Source organism: Mya arenaria, chromosome 2 (genome assembly GCF_026914265.1).
Source record: "Mya arenaria isolate MELC-2E11 chromosome 2, ASM2691426v1".
Lineage (NCBI taxonomy): Eukaryota > Metazoa > Mollusca > Bivalvia > Myida > Myidae > Mya > Mya arenaria.
In genome coordinates this window covers 16,905,679-16,919,507 of record NC_069123.1, presented here as the reverse complement: position 1 = coordinate 16,919,507, position 13,829 = coordinate 16,905,679, and the positions used below count along the sequence as shown (strand labels likewise).

Genomic DNA, 13,829 nt, shown 5'->3' with positions numbered 1-13,829 from the left:
CCCCGCAGTGCCGGGTGAATGCGGTGGTTTTTTCTTCGCGCAAAATTTAGCGGGGAATGGGCCTTACCTATGGTCCCTGGGGTGCGGGGGCATTTGGCGGGGATTTTACCATCAGTTCGTCCCCGCAGGGCAGGGATATTACCCGGGGTTGGCTGGACCGAAAGTCAAAGTCCCCGCTATTCCCCGGACCTGGGGGCCGTGGTTACAATTGACTGATGCATAATATAAAGGATATAAAACAAAATTTATTATTTTGTCCTTTCAAAACAATCAAAGCTGTTCGTAAACAAAATAGCAATGAAATATGAAAAATATAAATCCAGTTCCATTGATTTAAGTGATCTTCTAGTGCAAATATCATTTTGACGGTCTTGATTTTGAACTTAGTATATCATGACTATTTTATAATATATATAATGCAGCCAGTTTCGTATTCAGTAAGAAGAGGCGTTTTTTTTTAATGTATTTGATTACAGTGTGTTATGACATGTTGAAGTAGTGCCTGAACAAGTGGTATATCTCCACATTTAGTGTTGACAAAACAGTGCACCCGTCCTGTGTTATATTGTTATCAAAGGCCCGAATATTAACTTTAAACAACGTTGACCCATTTTCCGGCTTAATATATATAACGAGTTTAATCATTTTAATGTAGATGCGACTTTATCGTAGGACATAGATATTGTAAACTTTACGTTTTCTTTTAATGAAACATCGCTATGTAAGCTGCACAGTATAGGGCGTGTGAGGATATATGTTTCTAAATTAGGGCGTTCGGAACAGGTTCTTACATAGAATGGGATAAGTGTTAATACTCGGATTTTGAACTTTACTTGAAATTTTCATATAAGTAAATTATAAAAAAAAACACCACAACATCCACTATGGACCTAGAAATGAAACCAGTGTGCGGTCTTGGCGCGTGCCAGCCGCGCGTGCTCCGGAAGTTTGCGTCCATCCGCTGGTTCACGGCGTTTTACAGCGTCACTGGACTTTTGACGACATCACTCAGTATGTACATGATATCACAGATCACGACCATTGAGCGACAGTTTGGGCTGTCCAGCACGAAAAGCGGCTACCTTATGGCTTGTAACGACATTGGCTATTCCGCTTTCATTCTAATTAGCAGTTATGTCGCGAACAGGGTGCATATTCCAAGATATTTAGCAGCTTCCACAATACTCTATGGAATTTCAGGGATCATTTGTTCCATACCCCATTTCATATATAAACCAGATCCATTAACAAACGTAATTAGTAATCAAACATCAATGTCAAGAAAAATGGCTCCCCCAAACATCTGCCTAAACACAAGTTTTCTGCAAATGCCCACCACGACGCCATCTGCAAATGTAGACACTACCGATATGTTCGCGTCAGTAGCAGACGACGCTGATTCCACGAGGAGCGCGGTTGCCATGGCATTTATCGCCACGGGGATGGTCATACAGGGGATCGGGAAGGCCCCTCGCTACCCCATGGTGGGCCAGTATGTTGACGACAACACCAGGCCTCGGGAGACAGGGTTCTACATGGGTGGGTTCTTAAATTTTCAAATTGCTAGCCTGCGATTTTCGTTAAAACAAATGTCAACTGGAAAAAAATCTTACGATAACAACTGTATTGTTTGCCAGTTTTGACTATTCACATGGCCACTCAATTATACCACGTAACTAACTTAAGTATAACTTTCTTTTCAGGAATAATTACAACACTTTCCGTTTTTGGACCGGCCATTGCATACGGACTAGGGGCATTATTCAGCAGAACCTATGTCACACTCGAAGGTGAGGATTCTCCTTATAAATTACGATATTTTTTCAGTGTGTACTCGTATCGTGCAATCATCATAAAATTTATGATGTTTTAAACCGTCGTAAATTTTACCTCTACTGATTGAAATTGTTCTTATATACTCGCTGATTAAATAACACGCGTACTAGGTGCTGGTGGTGAGTAAGCTTATTTATACTCGCACTTGGGCCTTGCCCATTCGGCGAGTGCTCCGTCATTTTAAGTTGTTGGAGCAAAGTGAACATACAGAATGTAACCCTAGCTATCCTGGTTCTTTAACGTGCACCAGTGTATAACACTGTCACACGGGACCCCAATTTAACGTCCTCCCAGGAAGACGATTAGTATTTTTAGTGATGCAACGTGGAATCGAACCTGCGACTCCTGGATTGATAGTCAAGGGCGTTACCACTAGACCACGGATCCGTCAAGATTCTCGTTTTCTATTTCCTGATTATGATTATTATAAGAGCCGGACCGAAAAGGTGTTTCAAGCGACGAAAAACATGGAAAATTCCTCACCTTTGTCCGAATACAATGTATGACCCACCTAGTATATTTAATGGTAACTTGATCAATTTTTAATATTAATATTATTATTATACTCATGGATAATTATATGAAAACCCCTCTCTTACACAGACGTTGAGCTGCATCCCCGGGATCCCCGCTGGATCGGCGCCTGGTGGCTGGGCTTCCTCGTGTTCGGGGTGGCGGCCGTCATATGCGCGTTTCCGCTCGCATTGTTCCCCGCTCAGCTCACCTCCCTGCGTCCACCTCCTTCCAGGACGCCCAAAAAAGACCGTCCCTGTTTCACTGTGCTCTGTTCGAACATATTCGGTTCGTATTGAAAATTATCATCTTTTTTCTGTGTTGATAAAACAACATTTTTTTTTTTATTGAACTAGCTCCGTGTAGTGTTTTAGTCTTTTGACCATAAAAACTATTTTTTTGCTGTGCATGATCCATCATTATATTTTATCATATTTAAAGCGACTTTGGTTTTTCATACACGTGTTTGGCTTGCAAAAAGATTGTGTACCAATTTCTTTCAAATGTTTTATCATGTTTTGTCTAGTCCGTGTACTTTTACATAATACTTGTGGATATTAAGATAAACTATCGCCTCTAAGTGATAATACTGTATGTTTAATGGGTGATAGTTTACATTGATATCTTTATTCAAGAAAACAGTGATTAGATTATATTTATGACAAAGAAAAACTAACAACCCAAAATAGTGACACGAAACAGAGGGAATTTCAAATTAGAACATTTTCAAATTAGAGCATTTTTAATTAAATCTTAGAGGAGTGATCTCAAGTTTCATCCTGAACTCATGTCATGGGCGGATTCATGATTCGACGTTAGAGGGGGGGGGGGCGTAACTCAGGGGAGTAACCTTTTGACTTGCACCCCTCCCTTGCAACCGAAATCTGTTAGGTTGTAAGTGTTTGCATGGGGGTGCGGGTACTCCTCTAAGATAATTTTAGCAATTTCTAGTCCAAAATGGTGCATTTGGTGCGTATTTTATTACCTTTTTCTCCTATATTAAAATAAAAAGTAAACTTGGACGATTTTTTTCGGGGGGAGGGGGGCGGTGCGCCCTCTTTGGATATGTTGGTGCATATAATGAACAGAAGCATATTAACCATATAAACAGTTATTTCAGTAAATGCATACATTTAGATCTTCTAAAAGAAAAATCATCATAAAAGTTTTACACATATTGTTTTTATTATTGTATCATACATTTTGTAAACGATGCGTCTGGGCGACACAGACTTACTTAAATCGTACGATTGTGATTACCGTATTCTTATCGTACTGCCAATCGTGACAGTGGACAATGGTGCCATTTAAAGTCGTTCACTCCAATTTCTCGAAAGAATCTTAAGTATCCAATTTTGTTTAGCCAAATAACTTCCTTAAGTTGAACAATACATGGTTTATTGTAGATAATATTATCTAAAGTATATTTTGCACCAAAATATGAAAACATTATACAATTTGTCAAAATTAAATTAGTGTTTGCTGAGCTTGATCCGGTTATAAGGGACAGTAGATTGTACGAGAAATTTTGGCCAGCAGTCTTACATGAGGTTGGTTTGCAATATCTTTATGCTATTAGCGCGCATCATTAACGTGCTGGGGTACGTGTAGACGTTTGAGCATATTCAAGGCCTATCATTATGCTTTTAGCGCGAATCGTTAACGTTGTGGCGTACGTGTAGGCAGTTTAGCATATTCAAGGCCTATCATTATACTTTTAGCGCGTATCGTTAACGTAGTGGCGTACGTGTTTGACCGTTGAGCATATTCAAGGCTTATCATTATGCTATTAGCACGAATCATTAACGAACTGTCGAACGTATAGGCGGTTGAGCATATCCAAGGCCTATCATTATGCTATAAGCACGCATCGTTAATGAACTGGCGTACGTATAGGCGGTTGATGATATTCAAGGCCTATTATTATGCTATTAGCGCGCATCGTTAATTTACTGGCGTACGTATAGGCGGTTGAGCATATTCAAGGCTTATCATTATGCTATAAGCGCGCATCGATAATGTACTTCCGTACGTATGGGCGGCTGGGCGTAATCAAGGTCTATCATTATGCTATAAGCGCGCATTGTTAACCTTGTGGCGTTCGTATGGGCGGTTGAGCATATTCAAGGCCTATCAATATGCTATTAGCGCGCATCGTTAATGTACTGACATAAGTATGGGCTTTTGAGTGTATTCAAGGTCTATCATTATGCTATTTGCGCGCATCGTTAATGAACTGGCGTACGTTTGGGCGGTTGAGCGTAGTCAAGGTCTATCACTATGCTATTAGCGCGCATCGTTAATGTACTGACAAACGTATGGGCGGTTGAGCGTATTCAAGGAATATCATTATGCTATTAGCGCGCATCGTTAATATAATGGCGAACGTGTGGGCGGTTGAGCGTATTAAAGGCCTCTCAATATGCTTTTAGCGCGCATCGTTAATGTACATGCACGTGTATGCGGGTGAGCGAATTCAAGGCCTATCATTATGCTATTAGCACATATCGTTAACGTACTGGTGTAAGTGTAGGCGGTTGGGCATATTCAAGGCCTATCATAATGCTATTGGCGCGGATCGTGAACGTATTAGCGTACGTGTAGGCGGTTGAGCATATTCAAGGCCTATCATCATGCTAATAGCGCGTATCGTCAACGTATTGGCGTACGTGTAGGCGGTTGAGCATATTCAAGGCCTTTCATTATGCTATTAGCGCGCATCGTTAACGTACTGGAGTACGTGTAGGCGGTTGAGCATATTCAATGCCTATCATTATACTATTAGCGGGCATCGTTAACGTTGTGGCGTACGTGTTGGTTGTTGAGCATATTCAAGGCTTATCATTATGCTATTAGCGCGAGTCATTACCGAACTGTCGTACGTAAAGGCGGTTGAGCATTATCAAGACCTATCATTATGCTATTAGCGCGCATCGTTAATGTATTGGCGTATGAATAGGCGGTTGAGTATATTCAAGGCCTATCATTATGCTAATAGCGGGCATCGTTAATGTTCTGGCGTACGTATAGGCGGTTGAGTATATTCAAGGCCTATCATAATGCTATTAGCGCGCATCGTTAATGTACTGGCGTACGTATAGGCGGTTGAGTATATTCAAGGCCTATCATATGCTATTAGCGCGTATCGTTAACGTACTGGTGTTCGTGTAGGCGGTTGAGTATATTCAAGGCCTTTTTATGGTATCAGCGCGTATCGTTAACGTTATGGCGTATGTGTAGGCGGTTGCACATATTCAAGGCCTATCATTATGCGCGTATCGTTAACGTTCCTGCGAGACGGTTGAGTATATTCAAGGCCTATCAGTATGGTATCAGCGCGTATCGTTAACGTAGTGTTGTACATGTTGGCGGTTGAGCATATTTAACGGCACTATAATTATGCCTTTAGCGCGCATCGTTAACGTAGTGGCGGACACATAAAGTAAGCATACTTTTTTATAAGCGTCCAGTGAAAATACATAATTATGATGCATCATTTCTACCGTATGGATTTTGTCGTGTTAGGAACAAAATAAGGGCGCAAACATACCATAAAATGATGCAAAAGTGTGCACAATTATTTATTATGGTGACTTATTTATGCTTTTTCGTGTTGACGTGTTGGCGCCTCGCCGATTGAACTTACGTATTTGGTTCCTTTTTTGTTGTCAACACGCCTGAACGAGATTACATAAATTCTCTATTTTCTTCCTTCAAGGCATTTTCAAGACACTATTCCGAACGCTGAGCTACCCGGTGTTCACCATAATGCTGATAGCGAGCATCCTGATCGTGATGGCATATGGTGCCAGCATGTCATTCGGGCCCAAGTACCTCGAGGTCGAGTTTAATGTTCCAGCATGGCAGTCTAACATTATCATAGGTAGGTCCTCACCTATATATATAGCAATTGGTCACATCCACGCTACGAGCTTTGTACGAGTAGGTTTTCGGTTGAAATTTTGCAAAATCGTACGGACATCGTTGACTCTGCGAGGATCGTACGTTTTTTTGAACTCGTAGGGGATTCGAGGATTCGGTGCTAATTTTTCATCGAGCTACCGAGCATTCGGTATCATCGAGGTATGATTTAGTAAATAAAATCCGTATTTACAGCCGCTCTCGGTATCGTCGGGTTTGAATTGGTACATTACATTAGTACTTACGCCGCTTTCGGTATCGTCGTGGTATGAATTGGTACATTACATCAGTATTTACGCCGCTTTCGGTATCGTCGTGGTATAAATTGGTACATAACATCAGTATTTACGCCGCTCTCGGTATCGTCGGGGTATAAATTGGTACATTACATCAGTATTTACGCCGCTCTCGGTATCGTCGCGGTATAAATTGGTACATTACATCAGTATTTACGCCGCTCTCGGCATCGTCGCGGTATAAAATGGTACATTACATCAGTATTTACGCCGCTCTCGGTATCGTCGCGGTATAAAATGGTACATAACATCAGTATTTACGCCGCTTTCGGTATCGTCGCGGTAAAAATTGGTACATAACATCAGTACTTACGCCGCTTTCGGTATCGTAGCGGTAAAAATTGGTAAATAACATCAGTATTTACGCCGCTTTCGGTATCGTCGCGGAATAAATTGGTACAACACATCCGTATTTTGCTATTTACAACCGCTTTCGATACCGTCGTGGTATGAATTGGTACATAACATCAGTATATAGAACAGCTTTCAGTATCGTCGCGGTATGAATTTGAACATAGCATCCGTATTAACAACCGCTTATGGCATCGTTGCTGTATGTAATGGTCCACAGAATCTGCATATACTACCGATTTCAGTATCGTCCCGGTATGTATCAGTACATAGAATCCGTCTTTACAGCAGCTTTCGGTATCATTGTGGTATGTATTGGTAAAAAACCTCTATATTTTCAGCCGCTTTTGGTATCATCGCGGTGTGTATTGGTATATTCAGTGGTGGAGTGCTTACCAAGAAGCTCAAGCTGTCCCCATTCCGGTGCTCGATGCTCATGTTTCTACCCCAAGTTCCCACCCTCGCCTTGCAGATGATCACAATGTTCATCAAGTGTGACCAGCCCCGAATAAATAACTGGGAGGAACAACAGTGAGTAGAACACTTCGAATAATGTACGAGGTTTATACACACTACATAGTCCCAGTGTCAAGCACTAGACAAGAACTTTGAGAATCCTTTAAGAATAACTGAATAAGATTGTCAATTATCGAGTTTATTATACACTTCATGAAATTTGCTAGGCATCATGGAATTTGCTATCCAGGCATCATGCAATTTGCTATCCAGGCATCATGCAATTTGCTATCCAGGCATCATGCAATTTGCTATCTAGGCATCATGCAATTTGCTATCATGCAATTTGCTATCTAGGCATCATGGAATTTGCTATCTAGGCATCATGCAATTTGCTATCCGGGCATCATGCAATTTGCTATCTAGGCATCATGCAATTTGCTATCTAGGCATCATGCAATTTGCTATCTAGGCATCATGGAATTTGCTATCTAGGCATCATGGAATTTGCTGTCTAGGCATCATGGAATTTGCTGTCTAGGCATCATGGAATTTGCTATCTAGGCATCATGGAATTTGCTATCTAGGCATCATGGAATTTGCTGTCTAGGCATCATGGAATTTGCTATCTAGGCATCATGGAATTTGCTGTCTAGTAAACATTGAGTTGGCGAGCTCGGCGTCTTGGAGTTTGCTAGTTTTCCATTGATTGTTCATTACAAATGAACAAATTATGTAGTAGCTAGCTCAACACCGTTGTTTTCATCTAGGTCAAGCATGTTGCCGTCGTCGTGCAACAGTGATTGCGCATGCTCGAATGCGTTCCTTCCGGTGTGTGACGGTAACGGTACCAACTACTTCTCACCTTGTCATGCTGGTTGCACCGGCGGAAGCTTCTACGTAAGTATGGGAATTTCCTATACTCTTTAAATAACAAGTTGATAATCTACCCACATCTTATAGAGGGTTTGATACGATATACTTTCTCTTTTATGAATGACACCTCAAGACCAAATTAAAGAAATGATTATTTATTTGATGACCGATCATCACCCAGAAATTACCGTGTAATGGGCACATAAAAGCGAGGCCCCAGTACTACCAAAAGTCTGAAGTATTTACTCAACTCAGTTCACTATTGTAAAACCTGGATATAATGTAAAAGGAATTAAAATGAGTTTAGGTAAATTTCCATTCTGATTTAATTTCCATTCCTAAATATATATTTTTATAAAAATAGGTGTGTACTTTCTCAAAAAGAATATCAAATTTGCAAACAACTAAACTTTTTGATTAATTGCTATAAGAAGTGTAAAGGTGTATTTCTTCTTCTAAAACAACTTTTGTTAAAGAAATTTACCAAGTATCTATATCATTATAATCGATCAGAGAATATTATTATAACAGATTAAATTATTTAATATATTGAACCAAGACTGTAAAGTGGTCAAATGAGTTGAAGTACATATTGAAAAGTAGTTTTGGTGGACTGGGGCCTATATTCTGCATATTGCAACGACACGAGACCTAAATCAAGCATGACACAGATGAAGTTTCCAAACTTCTTAAAAAATGAAACCATTTTCTTCAACAGAAGTTCACCAATTGTTCCTGTGTGCCCGGGGGTGAGGTCAGCACGGGGCTGTGTGAGTTCCAGGGCTGCAGCTCCATGTGGTTGTTCCTGGCTATCAACTTTCTCGCGACCGTTTTGGGAGCCAGTCTAATGATGCCAACTTTTATCTTCACTATCAGGTAAACTGTTCAGCATCACAAAATGGCATCCGTATACCACCATGTTGGATTACTGATGATCCCATATTCATGTATTCCATGTTTCGCGAGATAGTTTCATGAGGCCAACGTTTATCTTCAACATCAGGTAAAGGGCTCAGGTTTACATGGTATCCGTTAAACAAGTATGTTTGATGGCTGGTGATCCCATATTTACGCGACCGCTTTGGGAGAAACTTCAATATCAGGAAATGACTGGTGACCTCATATTCAAACGACCGTCATGGAGGCCCCTCTCAACATGCAAACGTTATCTTCAACATCAGGTTAAGGGCTCAGGTTTACATGGTATCCGTTAAACAAGTATGTTGGAATACTCATGACCCCATTTTCACGCGACCGTTTTGGGTGAGAGTTTCATGATGCCAACGTGTATCTTCAATATTCGGTTAAGGGCCCAGCATTATTCTTTCCCTTATACAAGTATCTTGGATGGCTAGTGACCCAATGAGCATTTGGTATAGTTTGAAAGCGTCTGTGTGCAGAGGAAGACTATGAAAAATATTTACCAAACAGTCACAAAAAAGGACTTTTCACATCCGATTCTAGTTGAATTTTACAGTAGCACAAAATTGCACTAATAGTATTTTTATCAACATGCAAGTGATCAGCAATCAAACGGGTTTACCAGGTATCAAAATAGAATGCCAATGATTCGATTAACATACTAAGTTATTTGTACAGGACTACCTTAAGAAATGCTGATTTGCTATTAAGGTAACGATTTGTCTGTATTGTGCGTTTGTAAATAATCCTAATGAAGGGCGGAATATAAATATAGATGCACAAAAGAAGCGTTTTTATTTTTTTGTATTTCATGTTTAACGCTTTTGACTAGTAAATATAATAAAAACTTTAAAACACCATTTTTGCTCAATATATATTTAACGTTTGATTTTTTCTTCGAAAAAAAGTCAGAGCCAGACGATTTTATGGGTAGGGAAACATAATTGACGCCAACAAGAAAGCACACTGTTGTTTTTTTGTAAAATAATTTAATGTATTGTAATTTTCTTATCACGTGATTTTTTTTAAATATATTTTTTCAGAATTGTTCCCAACGATCTAAAATCGATGGCTATTGGACTTTCCGCTTTAGCGACTTCGCTTTTTGGTAAGAAATTACCTGTGTATATCCTATTTTCCTATTTCCTGCATGTCGTTCATATAGTCAAAGGTTTGTTGTTGATTTTCTTGGCTGAGTGGTTAAAAACAAGTTATACTTACATATAAAAGTATATATTGAATTAAATTGCAATGGTTTTGCTTACGTATTTATTATCACTGTCAATAGAAAGGACCACCTTTTAATCGATACACTGTCTAATACAGGTTGGCTACCGGGACCGGTGATTGGCGGGAAGCTGGTGGACGCCGCCTGCATCCTGTGGTCCGGCGGTGCCGCCACTTTGGGCTCGTGCAGCTACTACAACTTGGAGACGCTTAGATACAATATGTACGGCATGGCGATCGCGTGCAAATCGGGCGCCATCGTTCTCCTTGCAGTTATCGTCTGTTTCACGTGGAATATGCACAAATGGCCAAACAAAGCAGACGAGGAAAATGAAGTTGATTTCGTGTACGAGTCTTATATCAAGCAGAAACCTGGTGCATTGTTGGACACAAATGGACTTGACATGAAGGAGAAATTATGATAAATATATTTATTGGATTAAATTAAACATGTGTGCAATATAAATGTATATAAATTCCTAAGTCGACACACCATATAACTTAGACTTATGTAATAATTTTATATAATAATTTTAAACGATGTTTCTCCTTTCATATTTACAGATCCTATCTACATGGAAACTACTTAAAGCTGCACTCTCACAGATTGAACGTTTTAACAACTTTTTTTATTTTTAGTCCTGGAACGAGCCACTTTTTGCAAAGATCCATTGAAACCAGTTATAAAAGACTACTGACAAAAAATGGATCGCAGATTTTTTTATATTTAAGTTCAAAAAATAATGTTTTATGCATTTTTCTTAAGCAATTAAACATTAATTTTCGGACGGAAATATGAAAATCTACGATCTGGCTTTTTATCAGCAATCTTAAACTCTTTAGTTTGCAGAACTTTATGCAAATATTTTCACTTTTGAAGACAAAAAATAAACAGTTGTAAAAATGGTATATCTGTGAGAGTGGAGTTTTAAATGCCCTATCTTTATTATTTTCCTTATGCTTTGTTTTTACGAGAGCGCCATCACATATTTTCAGTGAGTTATTTATGAAAATTTCTGAATACGGTCCAGGAAACTTGCTAGGGAGATAGTTTATTGTGGAAAATGATATTAAAGTAAAAAATATCAAAAAGATTTTGGAAAGATAATAGAAAAGAATTAATTTGCAATATTTTTGTGTAATTGCCGTGATTAACGCCAATGGATTTAAGCATCCGTTTTTCTTTCAGAATAAATAGAATGGAATGAAATAACAATTAAAACAAATATACTTTACATTATAAGTATCTTCCATGGCCTAGAGTGTAAAATAGGTTCATTCCGACCCGAGCGTAGGGTGTTTGGCGGAGACGAGGTTTACCGAGTTTCCGCAAAACACCCTGCGCGAGGGTCGGGATGAACCTATCTTACACGAGCGGGTATGGTAAATGACTTTTCTCCCACCTCAGTTAAACAAAATTAAGTAAAAATGTATTTTTGCTGGAACTCTGTTGTGTTTAGTGAAAATAATTGCGTATGGATATGCGATAATTTGTGGTTGTCATGGATATGCGCGCTGTGATTCAGATTACGTTTATAGTCAAATCGATCTTTAAATAGTTTTAAGGAGAGTGAAGCATTATTTCTTGAAAGGTGCGTGTAAACTGTTTTATGGTGACATTTGAAGCGAGAAATAATCAATTAGCGTCCTAAATATTGCCACAAGACAATGTTTCCATGATGCTACAGACGACACTCTTCAAAAAGGGAGGTAATTACAATGTGGCGACCATTAAAAAGGAGTTCCATACGGGCATTTTATCTTCGGCCGTGGGCAAGATAAGAATATCTAGCATGGCTAAATTACTGGATCTACTTATCTGAGGTGGGAGAAATAAGATATCCGAATATCGTGGTTGGAGGTTTTATATAAACAGTAGCTTTATTTTGCTTTTTCGATAACTAAAACGTGTAAAATAATTATTGATTGACTGTTAATCAGAATATTGTATCATTTGTTATGTCAGATTTTGAGATCTTGATGCATTTTAAACGTGGGAAGATAAGTTTGGATATGACAGACTTAACTTCCCTTGAAAATGCAATGCACACGAAGGAATATTCTACAAACATAATATGCATGCACTTCAATGGAAGTCTTCGACGACTTCAATGCATTGTTGTTGTAGTTTTATATTCGTTTATGTTTTTTTTAAAGAAAGAATAGCAAAAACTTTAGTTCTCAAAAAGTATCGTTAATCGTTAAAAACAAATACTTATGAAAATATTGTTCATGTGGTTTACGCACTCTGCATTAAAACATATTAGTAACACTCACTAGCCAATGTCTCTGCATAGTGTAATTTATCGAAAAACAAAAACACAATTGATATTTATATTGTAACTTTAAACCTGCACAAAAATGCGCCGGCTGTGTGGCTCGAACCACTGACCACCGGTTTATTAGCCCAATGCGCCGGCTGTGTGGCTCGAACCACTGACCACCGGTTTATTAGCCCAATGCGCCGACTTTGTGGCTCGAACCACTGACCACCGGTTTATTAGCCCAATGCGCCGTCTGTGTGTCTCGAACCACTGACCAACGGTTTATTAGCCTAATGCGCCGACTGTGTGGCTCGAACCACTGACAACCGGTTTACTAGCCTAATGCGCCGACTGTGTGGCTCGAACCACTGACCACCGGTTTATTAGCCTAGTGCGCTGGCTGTGTGACTCGATGGTGGTGGTTTGTGAGCTTATTCATACTAGCACTTAGGCCATGCCAATTCGGCGAGTGCTCCGTTAAAATTGTTAGGTTTAAGGAGCATAGTGCACAAACAAAATATTATCCTGGTTAGACATACCCTGGTCCTTTAACGTGCACCAGAGCAAAGCACTGTCACACGGGACCCCGAATTAACGTCCCTCCCGGAAGACGATTAGTACTATTTAGTGATGCGACGGGGAATCGAACCTGCGACCCCTAGATTGATAGTCAAGTGTTACCACTAGACAACCGGCTCGAACCACTGACCACCGGTTTATTAGCCTAAGGCGCCGACCGTGTTGCTCAAACCCTGACCAACGGTTAGTTAAAATATACGCCGGTGATGTCAACACAGATTTATTAGAAACCTGGCTTGAACCACTGACCACCGGTTTATTAGCCGAATGCGCCGGTTGTGTGTGTCGAACCACCGACCAACGGATTATTACCCTAATGCGCAGGCTGTGTGGCTTGCACCACTGACCACCGGTTTATTAGTCCAATGAGTCGGAGGTTTGGCTCGAACCACTGGCCACCGGTTTATTAGCTAATGTACCGACAGTGTGACTCGAAGCATTGACCACCGGTTTATTAGCCTAATGCGCCGACTGTGTGATTCGAACCACTGACCACCGGTTTATTAACCGAATGCGCCGGTTGTGTGTGTCGAACCACTGACTAACGGTTTGTTACCCTAATGCGCAGGCTGTGCGGCTTGAACCCCTG

The 13,829-nt window shown here is 40.0% G+C and overlaps 1 protein-coding gene across 1 annotated transcript; it reads left to right on the top strand.

The window, feature by feature from the left end:
• Window positions 1-680: 680 nt before the first annotated feature.
• LOC128222165 (solute carrier organic anion transporter family member 2B1-like) lies at window positions 681-11,388 on the top strand. Its single transcript, XM_052931046.1, has 9 exons — window positions 681-1,539; window positions 1,704-1,790; window positions 2,440-2,637; window positions 6,068-6,232; window positions 7,259-7,448; window positions 8,144-8,273; window positions 8,968-9,125; window positions 10,214-10,278; window positions 10,497-11,388. The coding sequence occupies exons 1-9, from the start codon at window positions 885-887 to the stop codon at window positions 10,817-10,819; spliced, it is 1,971 nt and encodes a 656-aa protein (XP_052787006.1). The 5' UTR covers window positions 681-884; the 3' UTR covers window positions 10,820-11,388.
• Window positions 11,389-13,829: the final 2,441 nt, after the last annotated feature.